The 22338-nt window shown below is 52.7% G+C and overlaps 1 protein-coding gene across 1 annotated transcript in view; it reads right to left on the reverse strand.

Annotated features, from left to right (window-relative positions):
- LOC120384942 (alpha-2-macroglobulin-like protein 1) overlaps positions 1 to 22338 on the reverse strand; it is a 73184-nt gene that overhangs the window by 21992 nt on the left and 28854 nt on the right. Inside the window, exon 17 of the mRNA XM_039504045.1 lies at positions 15379 to 15424. Coding sequence (XP_039359979.1) covers positions 15379 to 15424 — 46 coding nt within the window. The remainder of the gene's footprint in view (positions 1 to 15378; positions 15425 to 22338) is intronic.

The following is a 22338-nucleotide window of genomic DNA, read 5'->3' on the forward strand; positions in this document are numbered from 1 at the left end:
CTAGAAAAGATGCAAAGGGGGTTGAGGAGCCCCACACTGTATTGAGGGTTAAGTCAGCTGATGACTGACATGTGTTTGTACCTGTAAAGTCTCGATATTTGGGGAGATTTCAGGGAGGGGATATGGCACTGACCCCTGCCCAGATGTGACCTGACCTGGGAGCAGCCAGTGGCAGGGCTGGAGGGGGGGTCAGGCTGTGGGTGCCCTAGATGCAGCACACACTAGTTGTGGGGGGGGGAACAATAATAGAAAATGTGGAAATGGCAGAGGTGCTTAATGACGTCTTTGTTGCTGTTTTCACCAAGGAGGTCGGTGGCGATTGGACGTCTAACATAGCGAATGCCAGTGAAAATGAGGTAGGATCAGAGGCTAAAATAGGGAAAGAACAAGTTAAAAATTACTTAGACAAGTTAGATGTCTTCAAGTCACAAGGGCCTGAGGAGATGCATCCCAGAATACTCAAGGAGCTGACTGAGGGGGTATCTGAGCCATTAGCAATTATCTTTGAAAAGTCACAGAAGACGGGAGAGAGCCCAGAAGACTGGAAAATGGCATGAGATTTGCCAATCTATAAAAAGGGAAATAAGGACAACCCGGGGAGCTACAGACCAGTCAGCTTAACTTCTGTACCCGGACAGATAATGGGGCAAATAATTAAACAATCCATTTGCAAACACCTAGAAGATAATAAGGTGAAAAGTAATAGTCAGCAGGGGTCTGTCAAGAACAAATCATGTCAAACCAACCCAATAGCTTTCTTTGACGGGGTAACAAGCCTTGTGAATAGAGGGGAAGCGGTAGATGTGGTGTATCTTGACTTTAGTAAAGCTTTTGATACGGTCTCCCCCCCGTATCCCCTGCTGCCCCAGCCCTGGGCTCTCACCCACCCACCCACACCCCACTGCCGCCCCAGTGCTGGGCTTCCCTCTTCCCCCCACCCCACTGCCGCTCCAGCCCTGGGCTCCTCCCTTTCCCCCCCCACCAGTGTCCCCCCCACACCTCCTACCTCCCCAGCCCTGGGCTCTCCTCTCCCCCCCCCCCACCTGCACTCTCCTTCCTCCGCAGCCCTGGGTCACTGGTAACTCGCTCCCAGGGTGGGTCATTCAGCAGGAATTTTGGATGTGCACAGAACACAGACAGGATTGGTTCCCATATGGTTACAGAGCTGCAGTAAAGTGGAACAATGTTCAGCTTGTGTGATTGGAGGAGATCTGGGTGCATATATAAGACTGTCCTCCATAAATGAGGAAAAGTTGAGGTACCTTTATTATTCTTTTGTTCCACTCTTTGTTTCTATGGGGAATTTGCCAATGCAATAGCACTGTCTTCCTTTAAAAAAAAAAAGGCAATGGCTGTTCCAGTCCTAATAACCCCTGGGAAGCATTTCTTGCTCAATTTTATCCTGCTTTTTATAGAGCAAGTTACAGGGGATCAGTATATTTGATTTGGGAGAAATGAAGTAACAGCTGCCCAAACTGAGCTTGAGCACTCCTGAATTTCGAGGTGTTCAAATCTGGAAGGCTGGTGCTGGGTGTGTGTGTTGGGGGGGCGGGGGGCTGTGGGCTCCGCATGGGAGCACAGCAGCATATATGCAGCAGCAGGTTTGGAGGTGCGTGGAGCCAGACACGCTGGTCTGAATGGCACGGTAAGGGGGTTGGGGGATTGGAGAAGGGGTAGGCAGTTCCGGGGGCAGTCAAGGGACAGGGAGTGGGGGTTGGATGGGGCAGAGGATCGGGGGCCAGTCAGGGGACAGGCAGCGGTTGGATAGGCATGGGAGTCCCAGGGGTTTATCAGGGGACAGGTAGGGGTGGGGTCCTGGGGAAGTTGGGGTGGTGTCAGGAGGGGGCAGTTGGGGACAAGGAGAAGGGAGGCTTAGATAGGGGTGAGGTCCTGGGGGGCAGGTGTCCTGGGGGATAAGGGGATAAGGACCAGCGGTGCTTAGATAGGAGGTGGGGTCCTGGGGGGAAGTTAGGGGCAGGGGTCCTGGGAGGGGGTGATCAGGGGACAGGGAGCAGGGGGAGTTGGATGGGTTGGGGTTTCTGTGGGGGGCAGTGGGAGGGAGTGGATGGTGGCAGGGTGGGGCTTCCTTCCCCCTGGAGTGTCCTGTTTTTTGAATGTTAAAATATGGTCTCCCTACCATTCACAGCACGCAGCCGCATGAGGTCCCCCTCCTTCCTTTCCAGTTGGTAGTGGCCAAGGGAATTCTGGGAAATGTAGTTCTTTCTCTGCTCCAGGGCTGGCTCTATAGGCAGGGAGCTAACCAAGGAACTGCAGCTCCCAGAGGCTGAGGCCATACTGAGGCCTTCTTAGAAAATTTTGAAAGGGCCTGCCTTGAGTACTCCCAGAGCCCCTTTTTGGTTCTCAGCTCCCCTGCCACCCCTGCAAATGGGCTGCCACAAGCAGGTGCTTGCTTTGCTGGTGCCTAGAGCTGCCCCTGACATGACCGTCTCATAAACAAACTAGGGAAATGCAACCTCGATGAAGCTACTATAAGGTGGGTGCATAACTGGTTGGAAAACCATTCCCAGAGAACAGTTATTGTGGTTCACAGTCATGCTGGAAGGGCATAATGAGTGGGGTCACGTGGGGATCCGTTCTGGGTCCGGTTCTGTTCAATATCTTCATCAATGATTTAGGTAATGGCATAGATAGTACATTGTGACAAAGTTCCTCCTCTACCTTGATGGGTGTCATAAACAGATAGTTAAAGGTCAATGCCTCTTTTACCTCTAAAGGGTTAAGAAGTTCACCTAGTCTAGCTGACACCTGACCAGAAGAACCAATGGGGGAACAAGATGTTTCAAAAGGAAGGAGGGAAGTTTCCTTTGTTTAGTCAGTTTCAGTTTCAGCCAGAGTGGAAAAGATCAAGGAACCAGCCTCTTATCAGAGTAGTACGTTTTAGAAAGGAATAAATAGGTTTATGTTTATTTTCTTTTGTGACTTGTCTTGGTGCCATTAAGGGAATTATCAAATTGGGTATTCTTGTGTGTATTAAGATTTTTGCACAGGGGAACATCCTGTGTTTTCAATCTATTGTCTGTAAGATTAGCTGATATGCTGTCCCCCTGAGTTTTTTTTCTTTCTTTTATCTTTCTTTTCTTTAATTAAAAGCCTTCTTTTTAAGAACCTGATTGATTTTTTCCCTGTTTTTAGATCCAAGGAATTGGATCTGGACTCACCAGGGAATTGGTGGAGGAGTCTCTCAAGGCTACCCAGGGAGGGGAAGGTTTTTGGGGGAAAGGGAGTGATCCAGGTACTCAGAAATTCTGGATGGTGGCAGCGAGACCAGATCTAAGCTGGTAATTAAGCTTAGAAGTGTCCATGCAGGTCCCCACATCTGTACCCTAAAGTTCAGAGTGGGGGTGAGACCTATGACATGGTGAGCAGCGGAGGAATTTTAAAGGAACCTAGCCATATTTTATTTTCCTCCTTTGAGATGCTGGAGAAGCAGTGAAGGAGAGATACCCTGAAGGCAAACAGATAAAGGTTTTCTAACAAGGCTTTGTTAGAAAGGATTTCCAGCTGGGCTTAGCTGGAGGGTAATTAGCAGTTTGCAAAAGACAAGTCACAAACCAGTTTTTCTGGTTTCTTTCTCATTCTGAGAAGTCCAGTTAAAAGCTGTGATTTTTTTTTTTTTACCTCGCAAACAAAGATAGCTCAGGCAGAGCAGGGAAACATGTCAAGCAAAGAAAAAAAACCATACAACAGGAGCTAGAATTAGCCAAACTCCAGGCTGAGGAGAGCCAAAAGCAACATGACAGACAGATGGCCAGAGATAAGGCTGCTCACCAGAGGGCTATGGAGCTCCAGAGGGAGGCCCAGAAGCATGCCCTGGAGTTAGGAAGGGCTAAGCAGGATTTACCAGCCAACCCTAACAACCCTTCTCCAGGTACTGCTTCCAATCCCAGAAAATTCCCCACCTACAAGGCAGGTGATGATACTGAGGCCTTCTTAGAAAATTTCGAAAGGGCCTGCCTTGAGTACAGCATCTCTACAGACCAGTGCATGATAGAGCTGAGGCCACAGCTCAGTGGACCCTTAGCAGAGGTGGCGGCTGAAATGCCTAAGGAACACATGAACGATTATAAACTTTTTCAAACCAAGGCCAGAATCAGAATGGGGCTAATACCTGAGCATGCCCGTTGGCAGTTCAGAGCCCTAAGGTGGAAACCAGATGTGTCATTTACCCGACACGCCTACCACATTGGAAAGAATTGGGATGCCTGGATATCAGGAGCAAGTCTAAATCTCTAGAAGCTCTGTCCTTCCTAATGCAAATGGAGCAGTTCTTAGAGAGTGTTCCTGAGGAAATAGAGAGGTACATCCTAGATGGGAAGCCCAAAACTGTAACTGAGGCGGGGGAAGATCGGAGCCAAAGGGTGGAAGTGGCAGAAAAGAAAAAAACCACTAGCAGTTGGAACAAATATCAGAGGGGGCAAACTGAAACTAAACCCTATCACCGGGGGCAACCCAAGGCCCCTCCTACAACCCAAGGAAAGCCCCAGACACCTTATTGTCCCACCTCACCAGTCTCCAGCAACCCACCTCAGCCCAGTGACCAGTCAGCTGGGCGATGTTTTAAATGTAATGAACTGGGACATATGAAGGCCCACTGCTCCAAGGACCCCAACCAATTACAGTTCATTACACCACAATCACATCAAAGATCCCCAGGCACAGATGCCTCTCAAATACTCTCGGAGCGAAGGGAAAACTTGAGAGTGGACGGGAAGAAGGTTATCATGTGGAGGGACACTGGGGCACAAGTGTTGGCTATCCACCAATCCTTAGTGGACCCCAAATTCATCAACCCAGAGGCCCAAGTGACAATTCACCCATTCGTGTCAAAATCTTTAAACTTGCCTACAGCTGAGTTGCCTGTCCAGTACAAGGGCTGGTCAGGAATGTGGACTTTTGCAGTCTATGACAATTATCCCATCCCATGCTACTGGGGGAAGACTTGGCCAACCATGTGAAGCTGGCCAAGAGGGTGGGAATGGTCACCCGCAGCCAGGCCAAGCAAGCTTCCACACCTATCCCTGTTCCTGAGCCGTCCACCAGGGCCCCGTCTGTGTTACCAGAGACCCAGTCAAAGGTGGTGGAACCATATCTTCTACCCATGAATGCTATAGTCATAGTGAATCCAGTCTCAGAACCAGAACTGGCAAAGCAACCAGCACCAGAACCGTTGCCAGCACTAACTCCAGTGCTTGCAAACCCATCTACAACTCCAACGCCAGAGGGCACCAGCTAGCCTGAACTGGCAGAAGCAGCAGACAACCCTACCCAAGAGGCTCAGCCAGAGCCTGAAATATCACATAGTGCACCAGCAGAGAGCGGTTCACCAGCAACGAAAACAACCCCATCACCTACATCGCTTCCAGAGGGACCAAGCCCAAGTCCACAGGCCAAGGAGGAACTGATGTCTCCAGCATCAAGGGAACAGTTCCAGACTGAGCAGGAAGCAGATGACAGCCTTCAGAAAGCTTGGGTGGCGGCACGGAGCACCCCACTGCCTCTCAGCTCTTCTAAACTATCCCGGTTTGTTGTAGAACAAGGACTTTTATACAAGAAAACTCTTTGGTGGACACCGGGAAGACTGGCGTCCTCAAAGACCGTTGGTAGTTCTAACTAAGTACCAGGTAAAGCTCTTGAGCTTAGCCCATGGTCATCCCAGTGGCCATTCTGGGGTGAATGGAACCAAGGACCAGTTGGGGAAGTCCTTCCACTGGGAGGGGATGGGCAAGGACATTGCTAATTATGTCCGGTCTTGTGAGATGTGCCAAAGAGTGGGAAAGCCCCAAGAGCAGGTCAAAGCCCCTCTCCAGCCATCCCCATAATTGAAGTTCCCTTTCAACTAGTAGCTGTGGATATTCTGGGTCCTCTTCCAAAAAAGACCCCCAGAGGAAAGCAGTACATACTGACTTTCATGGATTTTGCCACCTGATGGCCAGAAGCAGTACCCTTTAGCAACACCAGGGCTAAAAGTGTGTGCCAGGCCTTAGCAGACATTTTTGCCAGGGTAGGTTGGCCCTCAGACATCCTTACAGATTCAGGAACTAATTTCCTGTCTGGGACCATGAAAAACCTGTGGGAAACTCATGGGGTGAATCACTTGGTTGCCACCCCTTACCACCATCAAACCAATGGCCTGGTGGAGAGGTTTAATGGAACTTTGGGGGCCATGATACGTAAATTCGTGAATGAACACTCCAATGACTGGGATCTAGTGTTGAAGCAGTTGCCTTTTGCCTACAGAGCTGTACCACATCCCAGTTTAGGGTTTTCGCCATTTGAACTTGTGTAAGGCCACGAGGTTAAGGGGCCATTACAGTTGGTGAAGCAGCAATGGGAGGGGTTTACGCCTTCTCCAGGAACTAACATTCTGGACTTTGTAAGCAACCTACAAAGCACCCTCCGACACTCTTTAGCCTTTGCTAAAGAAAACCTAAAGGACGCTGAGGAAGAGCAAAAGGCCTGGTATAATAAACATTCCAGAGAACGATCCTTCAAAGTAGGAGACCAAGTCATGGTCTTAAAGGCACTCCAGGCCCATAAAATGGAAGCGTCATGGGAAGGACCATTCACGGTCCAGGAGCGCCTAAGAGCTGTTACCTATCTCATAGCATTCCCCACCTCTAACATACAGCCTAAGGTGTACCATGTTAATTCTCTTAAGCCCTTTTATTCCAGAGAATTAAAGGTTTCCCAGTTTACAGCCCAGGGAACAGATGACGCAGAGTGGCCTGAAGGTGTCTACTACGACGGAAAAAGTGACAGTGGTGTAGGAGAGGTGAACCTCTGTGCGACCCTTGGATGTCTGCAGCGACAGCAGATAAAAGAGCTGTGCACTAGCTTCACGCCAATGTTCTCAACCACCCCAGGACGGACCGAACGGGTGTACCACTCCATTGACACAGGTAATACTCACCTAATTAGAACCCCACCCTACCAGGTGTCACTTCATGCCCAAACTGCTATAAAATGGGAGATCCAGGACATGCTACAGATGGATATAATCCACCCCTCTAACAGTGCATGGGCATCTCCAGTGGTTCTAGTTCCCAAACCAGATGGGGAAATACGCTTTTGCGTGGACTACCGTAAGCTAAATGCTGTAACTCATCCCGACAGCTATCCAATGCCATGCACCGATGAGCTATTGGAGAAATTGGGACATGCCCAATTCATCTCTACCTTAGACTTAACCAAGGGGTACTGGCAAGTGCCGGTAGATGAACTCGCCAAGGAAAGGTCAGCCTTTGTCATCCATGCAGGGGTGTATGAATTTAATGTGCTCCCTTTCGGACTGCAAAATGCACCTGCCACCTTCCAAAGACTTGTAGATGGTCTCCTAGCGGGACTGGGAGAATCTGCAGTTGCCTACCTCAATGATGTGGCCATTTTTTCTGATTCATGGGCAGAACACCTGGAGCACCTGGAAAAAGTCTTCGAGCGCATCAGGCAGGCAGGACTAACTGTTAAGGCTAAAAAATGTCAAATAGGCCAAAACAGAGTGACTTACCTTGGACAACAAGTGGGTCAAGGAACTATAAACCCCCTACAGGCCAAGTTGGATGCTATCCAAAAGCGGCCTATCCCCAAGTCAAAAAAACAAGTCCAATCGTTCTTAGGCTTGGCCGGATATTACAGGCAATTTGTACCACACTACAGCCAAATCGCTGCCCCACTAACAAACCTGACCAAAAAACCACAGCCAAATGCAGTTAAGTGGACTGATGAGTGTCAGAAGGCCTTTAACCAGCTTAAGGTGACACTCATGTCTGACCCTGTGCTAAGGGCCCCAGACTTTGACAAACCCTTCCTAGTAACCACAGATGCATCTGAGCGTGGTGTAGGAGCAGTTTTAATGCAGGAAGGACTGGATCAAGAATTCCATCCTGTCGCGTTTCTCAGCAAGAAACTGTCTAAGAGAGAAAGCCACTGGTCCATCAGTGAAAAAGAATGCTACGCCATTGTGTATGCCCTGGAAAAGCTACGCCCATATGTTTGGGGACGGCATTTCCAGCTACAAACCAACCATGCTGCGCTAAAGTGGCTTCATACTGCCAAGGGAAACAACAAAAAACTTCTTCGATGGAGTTTAGCTCTCCAAGATTTTGATTTTGAAATTCAACACATTTCAGGAGCTCCTAACAAAGTAGCTGATGCACTCTCCTGTGAAAGTTTCCCAGAGTTAACTGGTTAAAATTGTCCTTGAAATGTGAAAAAGCTTGTCGTTTTACATAATTAGTAGTATATGTAAAGGTGCATGTGTTTTATTAATCTGTTTATTCTAAAGTTCTGGGAAGAAATCACCGGCAGTGTGGTTCAACACTGTCTGAAATTTGGGGGGCATGTCATAAACAGATAGTTAAGGGTTAATGCCTCTTTTACTTGTAAAGGGTTAAGAAGTTCACCTAGTCTAGCTGACACCTGACCAGAGGAACCAATGGGGGAACAAAATGTTTCAAAAGGAAGGAGGGAAGTTTCCTTTGTTTAGACAGTTTCAGTTTCAGTCGGAGTGGAAAAGATCAAGGAACCAGCCTCTTATCAGAGTAGTAAGTTTTAGAAAGGAATAAATAGGTTTATGTTTATTTTCTTTTGTGACTTGTCTTGGTGCCATTAAGGGAATTATCAAATTGGGTATTCTTGTGTGTATTAAGATTTTTGCACAGGGGAACATCCTGTGTTTTCAATCTATTGTCTGTAAGATTAGCTGATATGCTGTCCCCCTGAGGTTTTTTTCCCTCTCTTTTATCTTTCTTTTCTTTAATTAAAAGCCTTCTTTTTAAGAACCTGATTGATTTTTTCCCTGTTTTTTTAGATCCAAGGGAATTGGATCTGGACTCACCAGGGATTGGTGGGGGGGAAAAGGGAGGGGGAAGGAGTAATTCTTCCTTGTTTTTGAGATCCAAGGGAATTGGATCTGGACTCACCAGGGAATTGGTGGAGGAGTCTCTCTAGGCTACCCAGGGAGGGGAAGGTTTTGGGGGGAAAGGGAGTGATCCAGGTACTCAGAAATTCTGGATGATGGCAGCAAGACCAGATCTAAGCTGGTAATTAAGCTTAGAAGTGTCCATGCAGGCCCCTACATCTGTATCCTAAAGTTCAGAGTGGGGGTGAGACCTATGACAGTGGATCCTGCGCTTATTGGTGGATTTGCTCACCTCAGTGATCTTCTCTTCTGGTGGAACCCACAGTCCGGGTCAACTCCTCCTGTGTCTGATCAGGAGTTGGGAGGTTTGGAGGGAACCCGGGCCCACCCTCTACTCTGGGTTCCAGCCCAGGGCCCTGTGGATTGCAGCTGTCTATAGTGCCTCCTGTAACAGCTGCATGACAGCTACAACTCCCAGGGCTACTTCCCCATGGCCTCCTCCAAACACCTTCTTTATCCTCACCACTTGGACCTTCCTCCTGGTGTCTGATAACGCTTGTACTCCTCAGTCCTCTAGCAGCACGTCCTCTCAGCTCCTTGCGCCTCTTGCTCCCAGCTCCTCACACACGCGCCTCACTGACTAACTTTTAACTAGTTCCAGCCAGCCCTTGATTGGCTTCAGGTGTCCCAATCAATGTAGCTATCTCCACTGCCTTCTAGAAGGATCTTAATTGGCCCCAGGTGTCTTGATTAACCTGGAGCAACTGCCATTTGTTTACCAGGGTACCAGGGATTTGTTTAGCTTGGAGCTAACATACCTGTTCCTCACTACTTTACTGTAGCCATCTGGCCTTGCCCCATCACATATCCCTCCCTCTGCTCAACACCATAGAGTTGGGCAACTTGGGACGCCAGGCAGTGTGCTCGTGATAGACCATCAGCGTTGCTGTGGTGGCATCCAGCCCTGTGCCGTATGTGGAACTGGAATGGTTGGAGGGATAAGAACCACCTGGTGACCCTTGCATTCGTCTCCTTATTTCTCTGCATCCACTGGAGGGGTGCATAGTCTGTCACAAGAGTACATTGCCGGCCTAAGAGGTAATAACACAGCGTCTCCATGGCCCATTTGACAGCAAGGCATTCTCTCTCGACTACTGCATACTTCTGTTCTCTTGGGAGCAGTTTTCTGCTTAGATAGAGGATTGGGTGTTCTTCTTCTCCAATCATTTGCGACAGAACCGCCCTCAACCCCACCTTGGAAACATCTATTTGTAAAATAAATTCCTTGTTACAGTCCGGGGCTATGAGTATGGGATCGTTACAGAGGGCCGGCTGAAGGTCTATAAATGCCCCCTCTGCTGCATCGGTCCACTTCACCATGTCTGGACCTCGGGCCTTCACCAGGTCCGTTAGAGGACTTGTTCTACTGGTGAAGTGGGGAATAAAATGTCGGTAGTAGCCTACCATGCCTAGGAACGCACAGCCCTGCTTCTTTCGGGTTGGCCAGGGCCAGTTTTGCATCGCCTCTAGCTTATTAGTTTGGGGCTTCACTATACCCCTTCCTACAATATATCCCAGGTACCTAGCCTCTGCTAGCCCTATGGCACATTTAGCAGGATTAGCAGTGAGGCCAGCCCACCTTAAGGTGCGTAGCACTGCCTCAACCTTCTCCAAGTGGGTTCCCCAGTCTGGCATATGGATGATGACATCATCTAGGTATGTGGCTGCATAACTAGTATGGGGGCGCAGCAGCTTATCCATGAGGCGCTGGAATGTGGCTGGGGCCCCATGTAACCCAAAAGGGAGGACGGTGTACTGGAATAGCCCGTCAGGGGTGGAGAACGCTGTCTTTTCTTTAGCTTCCTTGGTCAGGGGAATCTGCCAATACCCTTTTGTCAGATCCAGTGAAGTCAAGAATCGGGCACTACCCAGTCAGTCAACCAGTTCATCGATGCGTGGTATGGGGTATGCATCAAATTGGGATACTTCATTCAGTCGGCGAAAGTCATTACAGAATCTCGTGGTACCATCAGGTTTAGGCACTAGAATGATTGGACTGCACCACTGATTGTAAGATTCTTCAATAACCCTTAATTCTAACATTTTCTTTACTTCAGCCTTGATTTCTTCCCTTTTGGTTGCTGGGATTCAGTAAGGTCTTAGTGTTACCTTGGCTCCAGGGATTGTGTGGATATGGTGATAGGTCTCAGTCTCCGCCCTGGTTTTGTAGATAGCACATCTCGGTTGCGATTAATCATGTAGGCTGCCTTAATCTTTTGGATCGGCGTCAAGTCAGGTAATATCCTCACTTGCTCCTATAAGTTATCCTCCTGGGGAAGGGTCTCCTGGGTGACTAAGCATGCCTCTTGATCATGCCAAGATTTTAGAAGATTGATGTGGTAAATTTTCTCTGGTTTTCTGCGGCCTGGCTGCCGCACCTTATAGTTTACCTCTCCCACGGCTTCAATCACTTCAAATGGTCCCTGCCACTGGACCAACAGCTTGCTTTCTGCTGTGGGCACCAGGACCATTACTCAATTCCCTGGTTGGAACGGTCGAAGCTTTGCTTGGTAGTTATAATGGGGTTGTTGGGTCTCCTGTGCTTTCTCCAAGTGTTCCCATACAATGGGTGTAACTCGGGCTACCCTGATCTCTCATCTGCAGTACATGCTCGACTATGTTCCTTCTGGGGTTTGGCTCCTCTTCCCTGGCTTCTCTGGCTATATCCAATATGCCCCGGGGGTGGCGCCCGTATAGTAGTTCGAATGGAGAGAAACCTGTGGAGGCTTGTTGGACTTCCCAGATGGCGAACATGAGGTAAGGCAATAGGGTATCCCAATCTTTCCCATCCCGGCTCACCACTTTCCTGATCATGGCCTTGAGGGTCCTATTGAACCTTTCCACAAGGCTGTCTGTTTGTGGGTGGTATACAGAGATCCATAGGGCTTGTACATGGAGCAATGAACAGAGATCTTTCATCAACTTGGACACGAAAGGTGTCCCTTGATCAGTCAGTATCTCCTTGGGTAGCCCAACCCGGGAAAAGATCTGTACTAGCTCCTTAACTATTGTCTTGGAAGCTATGTTGCGCAGGGGGACAGCTTCTGGTATCAGGTTGCATAGTCTAGTACAACCAGCACATGTTGGTCTTCTCTAGGGGCCCGATCAGACCCATGGCTATGCGTTCAAATGGTACCTCTATTATTGGAAGAGGTATCAAAGGGGCCCGCAAGTGTGGGCGAGGGCTATGTAGCTGACACTCTGGACAAGAGGTGCAGGAGCACCTGACCTCTTCATGTACTCCTGGCCAGAAGAACCTCCGCAGGATCTGGCAGGGAATTGACCCGACTACCCAAGGAAAGCCCCTTTCGTAGCAAACACCCAATCCCAACCCTGGAAGGTGGGACAGCCAAACCCCTGGGGAGTCCTAGGTGGAGGAAGAGGGGGGCTGAAAACCAGCGGAGACCCCAGAAGGAAGGGATTGGCCTGAGTGGGGGGAACCCTGGGACTAACCCCCCTAACCCACATGATAGGGGAATGATTAGAAACAGTTATAGATGTTATGCATGTGGGGAGTGGGGACACATAGCAGCACAGTGTCCCAGCACCGAGGAGCCTATGCAGTGCAGCTTGGGGGATTGGGAGGTCCCATGCTCCCTTATCCACCTTGCGGGTGTCGCATTAGCCCCACATAACTACACCAGGCCAGTGAGGATAAATGGAGCAGAGACTACAGCGCTTGTGGACTCGGGGAGTGCTATCACCCTTATATCGGGTAAGCTGGTAAAAAGTAGTCAGCTGCTACAAGCCAAACGTGTAGAAGTGACGTGCGTGCATGGGGCCATGAGTCATTATCCCACCATCCCGGTAGCTATCTCCACTGCCTTCTAGAAGGATCTTAATTGGCCCCAGGTGTCTTGATTAACCTGGAGAAACTGCCAGTTGGTTACCATAGTACGAGGGATTTGTTTAGCCTGGGGCTAACATACCTGTTCCTCACTACTTTACTTTAGCTATCTGGCCTTACCCCATCACAACACTTATAAAGTTTCTGGCCGATACCAAGCTGGGAGGGGTTGCAAGTGCTTTGGAGGATAGGATTATAATTCAAAATGATCTGGACAAACTGGAGAGATGGTCTGAAGTAAATAGGATGAAATTCAATAAGAACAAATGCCAAGTGCTCCACTTAGGAAGGAACAATCAGTTGCACACACACAAAATGGGAAATGACTGCCTAGGAAGGAGCACTGCGGAAAGGGATCTGGGGGGTCATAGTGGATCACAAGCTAAATATGAGTCAATAGTGTAACGCTGTTCCAAAAAAAGTGAACATCATTCTGGGATGCACTAGCAGGAGTGTTGAAAGCAAGACATGAGAAGTAATTCTTCTGCTCTACTCCGCGCTGATTAGGCCTCAACTGGAGTATTGTGTCCAGTTCTGGGAGCCACATTTCAGGAAAGAGATGGAGAAATTGGAGAAAGTCCAGAGAAGAGCAACAAAAATGATTACAGGTCTAGGAAACATGAGCTATGAGGGAGTATTGAAAAAATTGGGTTTGTTTAGTCTGGAGAAAGAAGACTGAGAGGGGACATGATAACAGTTTTCAAGTACTGTGGCAGAGCTCTGACCTTGCCCCCGTGGGTCCTGCGCTTCTAGGTGGTTTCTGCTGCCTCAGTGGCTCACTGTGACCCTCCAAGTAGCCCTTCTCTCTCTAGGACCAGGGTTACAGTCTACTGAGCCCTTTTCATCATAGTCAGCAAGGAGGTTGGTGAGAGAACTCCCACAGTCTCTGTTGTCCCTGGGGGCTTATTTCAGAACAGTTCAGCCTCCTGTCCTGACAGGGGCTTACCTTCCCCTCCCAGGAGATGTTCCTGTAGTGGTGGGTTGGGGGGAACCTGGGCCCACCCTCTACTCCGGGTTCCAGCCCAGGGCCCCCATATGGTAGCAGCTGTTGGCAGCCAACCTTTCACTGCCAGAGTTGCTACATTTCCCTGGGCCACTTCCCCACAGCTCTCCTGCTTCTCCCTTACCGATGGTTTGAGGGTGTCTTCATTAACCAGCCCTTCAGCTGCACTTCCTCTCCTCTGGCTCCCTGGCTCTCCCCTGCCTGACTGGAGTGAGCCCTTTTTATAGTATCAGCGGGGCCTTAATTAGAGTCAGGTGGTCACATTAGTTTAATGGCCTCACCTGACTCTTTGCAGGTTAATTAGAGTCAGGTGTTCTCATTAGCCTGGAGCAGCCCCTGCTCTGGTCAGTCAGGGAAACTGTTAACCCAGCGGCCAATATATCTGCCTCCTGCTATTCTGCTGTACCCAATTGGCCTGGGTCTATCACAGTACATAAAAGGTTGTTACAAGGAGGAGGGAGAAAAATTGTTCTTCTTAACCTCTGAGGCTAGGACAAGAAGCAATGGGCTTTAACTGCAGTAGGGGAGGTTTAGGTTGGACATTAGGAAAAACTTTGTAACTGTCAGGGTGGTTAAGCACTGGAATAAATTGCCCAGGGAGGTTGTGGAATCTCCATCATTGGAGATTTTTGAGTGCAGGTTCGACAAACACCTGTCAGAAATGGTCTAGATAATCCTTAATCCTGCCATGAGTACAGGGGACTGGCCTAGATGACCTCTCGAGGTCCCTTCCAGTCCTATGATTCAGAACATGGGCGGAAACCAGGGAGTCCTGAGCTCAGTCCCAGCTCTGCCCCGAGCAACATTAAGGGTACATTGCACTCCCAGAGCCCTTCACAAAGAGCCGCTAGTCAGGCAGGTCAAATCATTAGCCACCCTGAGCAGCTGGGAGATGGAAGCCTAGAGACGCTCAGTGTGTTTCTACTGCAACCACCGAGCACGAGTGGGCTTTGCAGGACCCCATGTAATTGCCTCCATAACACCCAGCTTGACTCTCAGATCCCAGGGTAGCGTGTGGGGCTGGAGCTAGAAAAGCCATTGATCTCCCTGTGAAGTGAATATATCTGGGCTGGAGTCACTGAGAGACAGGCAAGTAGCCAGGCGATGCCACGGTCACCACCACTTGGCACTGTGTGATTAGCCTGTGTATTGGGTGGTGCGTGCAGGAGGCTGGGTATGTCCCTCCATAGGCAGCTGCAGGCCCTGCCTCAAAGACCCTCCAGCGAAAGGGGGAGGAGCAGAGGTGTGCCCAGCTCCCACTGAGAACCCTCCCACCCTGGCCCCATTGAGAACAATAGAGAATCCCCACCCCCACCTCATGGAGAACAATGAAGAATCCCCCACCTCCGGCCTCTTTGAGAACAATGGAACTGCCAAGGGCAATGTCAGAACCAGGATCAGAACCCAGGTCCCAGGCCCAATCTATGAGCTCACAGGGCCGTCTCCCCTCAGAGGGCAGAGAGGGCATTTGGAATTGCTGATCAGGAGGGATGGAAGTGCCCAGTCACTGACCTGGTGAGGACAATGTGGGGCCGAGCCAGACAGGTGAGGGTAGGACAGCAGGACGTGTTAAAAAGTGTCCATGTTCACAGGGCTCCTTGCTGTTGGTGTTGGTGAGAATTTTCAAAGCCGCATCCTGGGTGAGAAGGAAGACAGAGGAAAAAGCGTCAGGAGCTGCTAAAATAGGGGACTGTGGCATCATACTTTGGCCTTTCTCCTCCCTCACCTACACGAGAAGCAATAAGAACGCTGGGAGGACAAAGACATCAGCTGAGGAGACTAGTCCCAGGCTTAAAAGGGGAAGCCTGTGTGTTAAGAACTGTAACCTCTAGTGGGGTGAGAAAACTGCTTGATCCAAATACTCCTCGTGTAATAAGGTTTAAGATTTAGACTGTGCACTTACCTTTTATTTTCTTTGGTAACTATCTGTGACCTTTTGTGCCCATCACTTACAATCACTTAATCACCGTCTTTCTGTAGTTAATAAATCTGTGTTGTATCCTAAATAAAACTGGGTGTTTTGGTTGAAGTCTTGGGAAATCTCAGCAGAGGTTACAAAGGCTGGAGTGTCCCCTCTCCACATCGAGGGAGGGGTGGGCTGGGTAATAAACGTACACTGGCCAGGCTTCTGAGCAGGGCAAGAGAGTACAGTTCTGGGGTGCAAGGCTGGGGGCTTGGGAGGTTGGCTGGTGCCTTTCTCTGTGTGATTCGTATGCGGCGCTGGGAGCATTCATGCAATGTGCTGGGTGGGGGGCTCCACATGCTGTGGTGCTGAGTGATCACAGCGCCTGGAGGGGTTTGCTGCTTGTCACTAGCAAAGCACTGGGAGAGAAAGCCCAGGCTGGAGTGAAGGGGGCACAGCAGTATCCCAGTTCCAGGGTGCACCCGGGGATCCCATCACACAGAGCTGTGCCTGCGGCAGGAGGAGAGGGGCACGTGAACCTCGAAGGGTTAAGTCTACCTTAGTCCAGCTCTGAGAAGCCTGCTGGGATTCTCCTAACCAGGTGCTGGAGGCTGTGCTGGGGGGAGGGATAACTCAGTGGTTTGAGCATTGGCCTGCTTAAATGCAGGGTTGTGAGTTCAGTCTTTGAGGAGGCCACTTAGGGCAAAAATCAGTACTTGGTCCTGCTAGTGAAGGGACAGGGCTAGACTTGATGACCTTTCAATGGAGCAGGGGCTGTCTGTGTGGGGGATGGGAGAGCAGGGACGATTTTAGGTGAGATGCAGGTATTCAGACTGTAACATGAGCTAGGCCTGGGGGAGGGGCGGTGACACCTCTGGCTGGGGCTAGACAAAAGGGAAGGGTGGAGTGAAGTCAGTCTTCGGTTGGGAGCTGGGAGGTGGGTTTTCAGGGGATCCTAGGCTGGGATCCAAGCACCCTGAACCCCCCAGATAGGCCAGATTGAGGGGTCCTAGCTCTGAACACAAGCTGGGCTGTATCCTGTGATCCTGCTGTTCAATAAACCTTCTGTTTTACTGGCTGGCTGAGAGTCACTGTGAGCCCAGGAAGAGGGGTGCAGGGCCGGACTCCCCCACACTCCGTGACAACTGGTGGAAGCGGTGGGATCGACTGCACCCCGTGGACGGTGCTTCCTGCAGTGAGTGACTGGGGAGCAGTAAAACGAAGGGGCGATTAACCCCGGGGAGAGTGTGACCAGAGAGCAGGACTTTGCAGTAACAGGGTCCCCCGGGGGATCACAGCGAGCGATCCCAGGGGCGGAGGAGTCTGCAGCTCGACCCTGGCAGAGAGGTGGTGACCTCAAGGACTGGCACACTAGGGGTCCCCCTGGAACCCGTGGGGAGCGGCGAGCACCCCGACCTGCGAGCGGCCAGCAGGTAGATGTATGCCAAGCAGCGCAAGTGTGAGCTGGTGGAGCTGTGCAAGCAGAGGGGGCTGCGCCATGGGAAGCTCACCAAGGCCCAGCTGATTGCCCGGCTGGAGGAGAGAGATCGCAGAAATGAACCGGTCCCTGTCTCTGAGGGAAGCAGCCGGGCAGATGCAGCACAGGCACCAGTGTCTGCCCCCGCTGGGAGTGGTCAGCCGGCCGCTGAGGGCTCCCCAAGACCCCCCACCCCTAGGCGTAGGGGGAGGGGGAGGAGGAGCCCAGCTACGGAGGGCACCGTGACCCCCCCGGCCAGCCGGGAATCATCCCTGTGACGCTCGGCCTCCGTGGAACTCAGGCGGCTGGACTTGGAGAGAGAGATCACACTGATGGAGATGGAGGACCGGCAGAAGCAACGCGAATTCGAGGAGGCCCAGCGCCAGCAGGAGCGGGAGGAGAAGGAGAAGCAATGCGAATTCGAGGAGGCCCAGCGCCAGCAGGAGCGGGAGGAGAAGGAGAAGCAACGCGAATACGAGGAGCGGGAGAAGGACAAGCAACGCGAATACGAGGAAAGGGAGAAGCAGCGCGGACATGAGCTGGCCATGGCCCTGCTGAGCAACAGTAAGGCCCCGGCTGCGGTGAGTGAGGGGGGGCCCAAGCCTACAAAGAGCTTCGATAAGAACTTCCTGGCCCGGCATAAGGAGGGGGAGGACATAGACACCTTCCTGACGGCCTTTGAGAATGCCTGCGAGCTGCACCAGGTTGACCCTGCAGACAGGATCCAGTGCCTCACCCCCTTACTGGACTCCACCGCCGTGGAGGTGTACAGCCGAATGAAGGGGGTGGAGGCGGGGGACTACAACCTGTTCAAAGAGGCCCTGCTCCGTGAGTTTGGGCTGACCCCGGAGATGTACCAGAAGAGGTTCCGGGGTCAACGTAAGACCCGGGAGGTCACATACCTACAACTGGTCAACCGGGCGCAGGGGTACGCCCGCAAGTGGACGGCTGGGGCCCAAACTAGAGAGGACCTGCTTGACCTATTCGTACTGGAGCACCTGTATGAGCAGTGCCCATCCGACCTGAAGCGGTGGTTGATGGACCAGAAGCCGGAGAACCCACAGCAAGCAGGCCGGCTGGCCGACCAATATGTGGACAGTCGGGCAGGGGATGGCAGGGAGGAGTCTCGAGGGAGCAGGCCTGCCTCAACGCAGAGAGAGAGTCACCATGGGACCTCCCAGCGGGGCCCTATGGAGAACCCCCACAAAAGGGGAACGTCCAGCTTCAGGTCCACCCGACCCACTCGAGGGGACCCACGAGACATGGGCTGCTTCCACTGTGGCCAGCAAGGCCACATACGGGCCCAATGCCCCAAGTTCAGAGACAGACCGAGCAGACCCAACCCGCAGACGGTTGACTGGGTAAGGACCCAATCGGAGGAGGGGCAACATGCCCAAGAGAGGGGGGCTGGCAGCGTCCCACCTGGGAAGGAGGGAGGAGGGCCCCAGGTCAGCGCCTCTGGGGGGCTGGATGCTCCGGACACAAGGTTCTGCTACAGGGTGGCCACGGGGCTGCCCCTCCGGAAACAGTGCCTGGTTTCCCTGGAGGTGGATGGGAGGAAGGTCACTGGAGACTGGGTCACACACCCCGATACGATGCTCCCCTTTTCGGGTTACCGGGAAGACTGCCCAGGACCTGGAAAGGGAGGTCAGGGACATGCTGGCTTTAGGGGTGATCCAGCCGTCCACCAGCCCCTGGGCCTCCCCAGTGGTGCTGGTCCCCAAGAAGGACGGGTCGATCCGGTTCTGCGTGGACTATCGAAAGCTCAATGCCATCACCGTATCTGATGCCTACCCCATGCCCAGGCCTGACGAGCTCCTAGACAAGCTGAGAGGCGCTCGGTATCTCACCACCATGGATCTTACAAAGGGCTACTGGCAAGTGCCGCTGGACGCAGATGCCAGGCTGAAATCGGCCTTCATCACCCCCCTGGGGCTCTACGAGTTTCTGACCCTGCCCTTCGGCCTCAAGGGAGCGCCGGCCACCTTCCAGCGCCTGGTGGATCAGCTGCTGAGGGGGATGGAGAGTTTTGCTGTGGCGTATATTGATGACATCTGCGTCTTCAGCCAGACCTGGGAGGACCACGTGTTCCAGGTTAGACAAGTGCTGGACCGACTCCGGGAGGCGGGGTTAACCGTAAAGGCTGAGAAGTGCAAGGTGGGGATGGCTGAAGTATCTTACCTGGGCCATCGGGTGGGGAGCGGCTGCCTAAAGCCGGAGCAGGCCAAGGTGGAGGTGATCAGAGACTGGCCCGCTCCCCAGACTAAAAAGCAGGTCCAGGCCTTTATCGGGATGGCGGGGTACTATTGGAGGTTCGTGCCCCACTTTAGCGCCATAGCCGCCCCCATCACTGAGCTGTGCAAGAAGGGGAAGCCAGACAAGGTGGTCTGGACCAAGCAGTGCCAGCAGGCTCTCCAGGCGCTGAAGGAGGCTCTGCTCAAAGGCCCAGTTCTGGCAAACCCAAACTTTGACAAGCCCTTTATGGTGTTTACCGACGCCTCAGACACGGGTCTGGGGGTGGTGTTGATGCAGGAGGATGAAAAGGGGGAGAGACACCCCATCGTGTACCTGAGCAAGAAGTTGTTACCCCGGGAGCAGAACTACGCGGCCATCGAGAAGGAATGCCTGGCCATGGTGTGGGCCCTGAAGAAACTGGAGCCATATCTCTTTGGGCGCCACTTCACCGTGTACACCGACCACTCTCCCCTGACCTGGCTGCACCAGATGAAAGGAGCCAATGCCAAGCTCCTGAGGTGGAGCCTGCTCCTGCAGGACTATGACATGGACGTGGTCCACGTGAAGGGAAGTGCCAACCTGATAGCGGACGCGCTGTCCCGGAGAGGGGGCCCCGAACTTCCCCAGGTCACTGGGCAAAGTGACCCCGCTCAGTTCAGTCTCGGAGGGGGGAGAGGTGTGATGGAGCAGGGGCTGTCTGTGTGGGGGATGGGAGAGCAGGGACGATTTTAGGTGAGATGCAGGTATTCAGACTGTAACATGAGCTAGGCCTGGGGGAGGGGAGGTGACACCTCTGGCTGGGGCTAGACAAAAGGGAAGGGTGGAGTGAAGTCAGTCTTCGGTTGGGAGCTGGGAGGTGGGTTTTCAGGGGATCCTAGGCTGGGATCCAAGCACCCTGAACCCCCCAGATAGGCCAGATTGAGGGGTCCTGGCTCTGAACACAAGCTGGGCTGTATCCTGTGATCCTGCTGTTCAATAAACCTTCTGTTTTACTGGCTGGCTGAGAGTCACTGTGAGCCCAGGAAGAGGGGTGCAGGGCCGGACTCCCCCACACTCCGTGACACCTTTCAAGGTCCCTTCCACTCCTAGGAGAGGGGTATAGCTCCAATTATATATAAAAAAAATTCCCTCTGCTCAATGCTCATTTCCTTCACAACCCTCTGCAGGAACAGCAGTGTCTGCACTTGGCTCTTTGTGACAAACTGGGAATGTTCTTAATGTTTTCTCTGAATACGGTGTTGGTGCCTCAGTGTCCCCTATGCAGTTGTTAAGTATCTAGGTGGGGGGATAAGGGTGTATCTTGCTGCAGAGCAAAGGGCCAGTGTACATAAATGCCTGACACTCTGTCTCCTAGCCAGGGGCAGCTCTAGGCATTTTGCCACCTCAAGCATGGCAGGCAGGCTGCCCTCGGCGGCTTGCCTGCGGGAGGTCCGCCGAAGCTGCGGGACCAGCGGACCCTCCGCAGGTGTGCAGCTGAAGGCAGCCTGCCTGCCGCCCTCACGGCCACCGGCAGAGCGCCCTCAGTGGCTTGCTGCCCCAAGCACGCGCTTGGCATGCTGGTGCCTGGAGCCACCCCTGCTCCTAGCAACTGATGGCCTGGGACCCTCCTCTGCAAGGTACCAACTGAAGGTGTTGGAGACAAAGAGATCAGGTGACCTCCTGGCCTGGGAAAGGAGCTGAGCAGAGGAGGAGGGGCTGGGCAGGGGTCTTCAGTCTGGAGCTGGCTGGGGACGAGGAGTGAGGGCAGATGTGGGGGTCTGGCTCACTGTCCCCTAGAATGGACCCGGCCAAGGGGTCTGGTTCTCTGTACCTACAAGCTCTGTTTCAGACCGTGTTCCTATCATCGAATAAACCTCTGTGTTACTGGCTGGCTGAGCGTCACGTCTGACTGCGAAGTGGGGGTGCAGGACCTGGTGGCTTCCCCAGGACCCCGCCTGGGCCGACTCGCTGTGGGAAGCGCACGGAGGGGCAGAGGATGCTGAATGCTCCAAGGTCAGACCCAGGGGGTGAAGACGTGTGAACTTCTTGCCCTGGATACAGTCTGCTCCGAGGGAGAGGAGGCTCCCCAAAGTCCTGCCTGGCTTTGTGGGAAGCAGTTCCAGAGCATCGCCTGGGGACTCCGTGACACTCTTACAGCCCTTGAAAACGTCGCCCTCAACCCCAGATTTCAGTCTCGGGCAAAACTGCCAAACGGAGCCGCTGCAAAGCGGAGGCAACAGGCGCAACCCGCAGCCGCCAAAACCTGCCCTGGGTGGGGCCTGAACTCACAGCCCGTGGGCACCCCGGCCATTCACGGGCCACAGCACGTCCCCCAGTGCCCCTCGGGCATTGTGACACCAGACTGCCTGCAAACCCACTGGCTCCACAGGTGGAGCCCCAGCCTGGCTGCACATGCGCCTCCCACTCTCTGGGGCCTCCGTTCAGGTCACCCCCCCACCCCCAGAGCAAACAGCATGATGAGAACCAGGTGGTCGTGTAAACCCGTTTCATGAGGGGCGGCTGAATCTTGGGCCCCCCCTGCTCAAATGTCCCCACATGTGGCCCACTAGCCCCACCCGGCCCTGCCATGAGGCACCGCAAATCTCAGGCCAGGTTGTGGATGTCAGAGCACTCAGACACTCCTCTTTAAACAGCCGGCGACACTCAACCTCCGCTCGAGCAGAGCTGCCACCCCCCTGCAATGTGCAGCACCCGCCCATGGGGCCGGCCACGCTCCTCGAGCCCATTCCACTATGGCCGTCTGACTGGGATCCCAGGCCCTGGGGAGGCTGCCAGCACTCAGAGCAGCCCCTGCTGGGACAGAGCCCCGGTCTCCTGACTCCCAGCCCCTGAGGGCTTTGGGAAGAGGTCGTCCATCCCTCGCTCGGGCGGGGCAAGATGCCATCACCCCACCCCCTCCTCACCCATTCCCCCACCCCCTTCTTGTCCCATCTGC

Source organism: Mauremys reevesii, linkage group 17, assembly GCF_016161935.1.
Source record: "Mauremys reevesii isolate NIE-2019 linkage group 17, ASM1616193v1, whole genome shotgun sequence".
In the NCBI taxonomy this organism is placed as follows: Eukaryota; Metazoa; Chordata; order Testudines; family Geoemydidae; genus Mauremys; species Mauremys reevesii.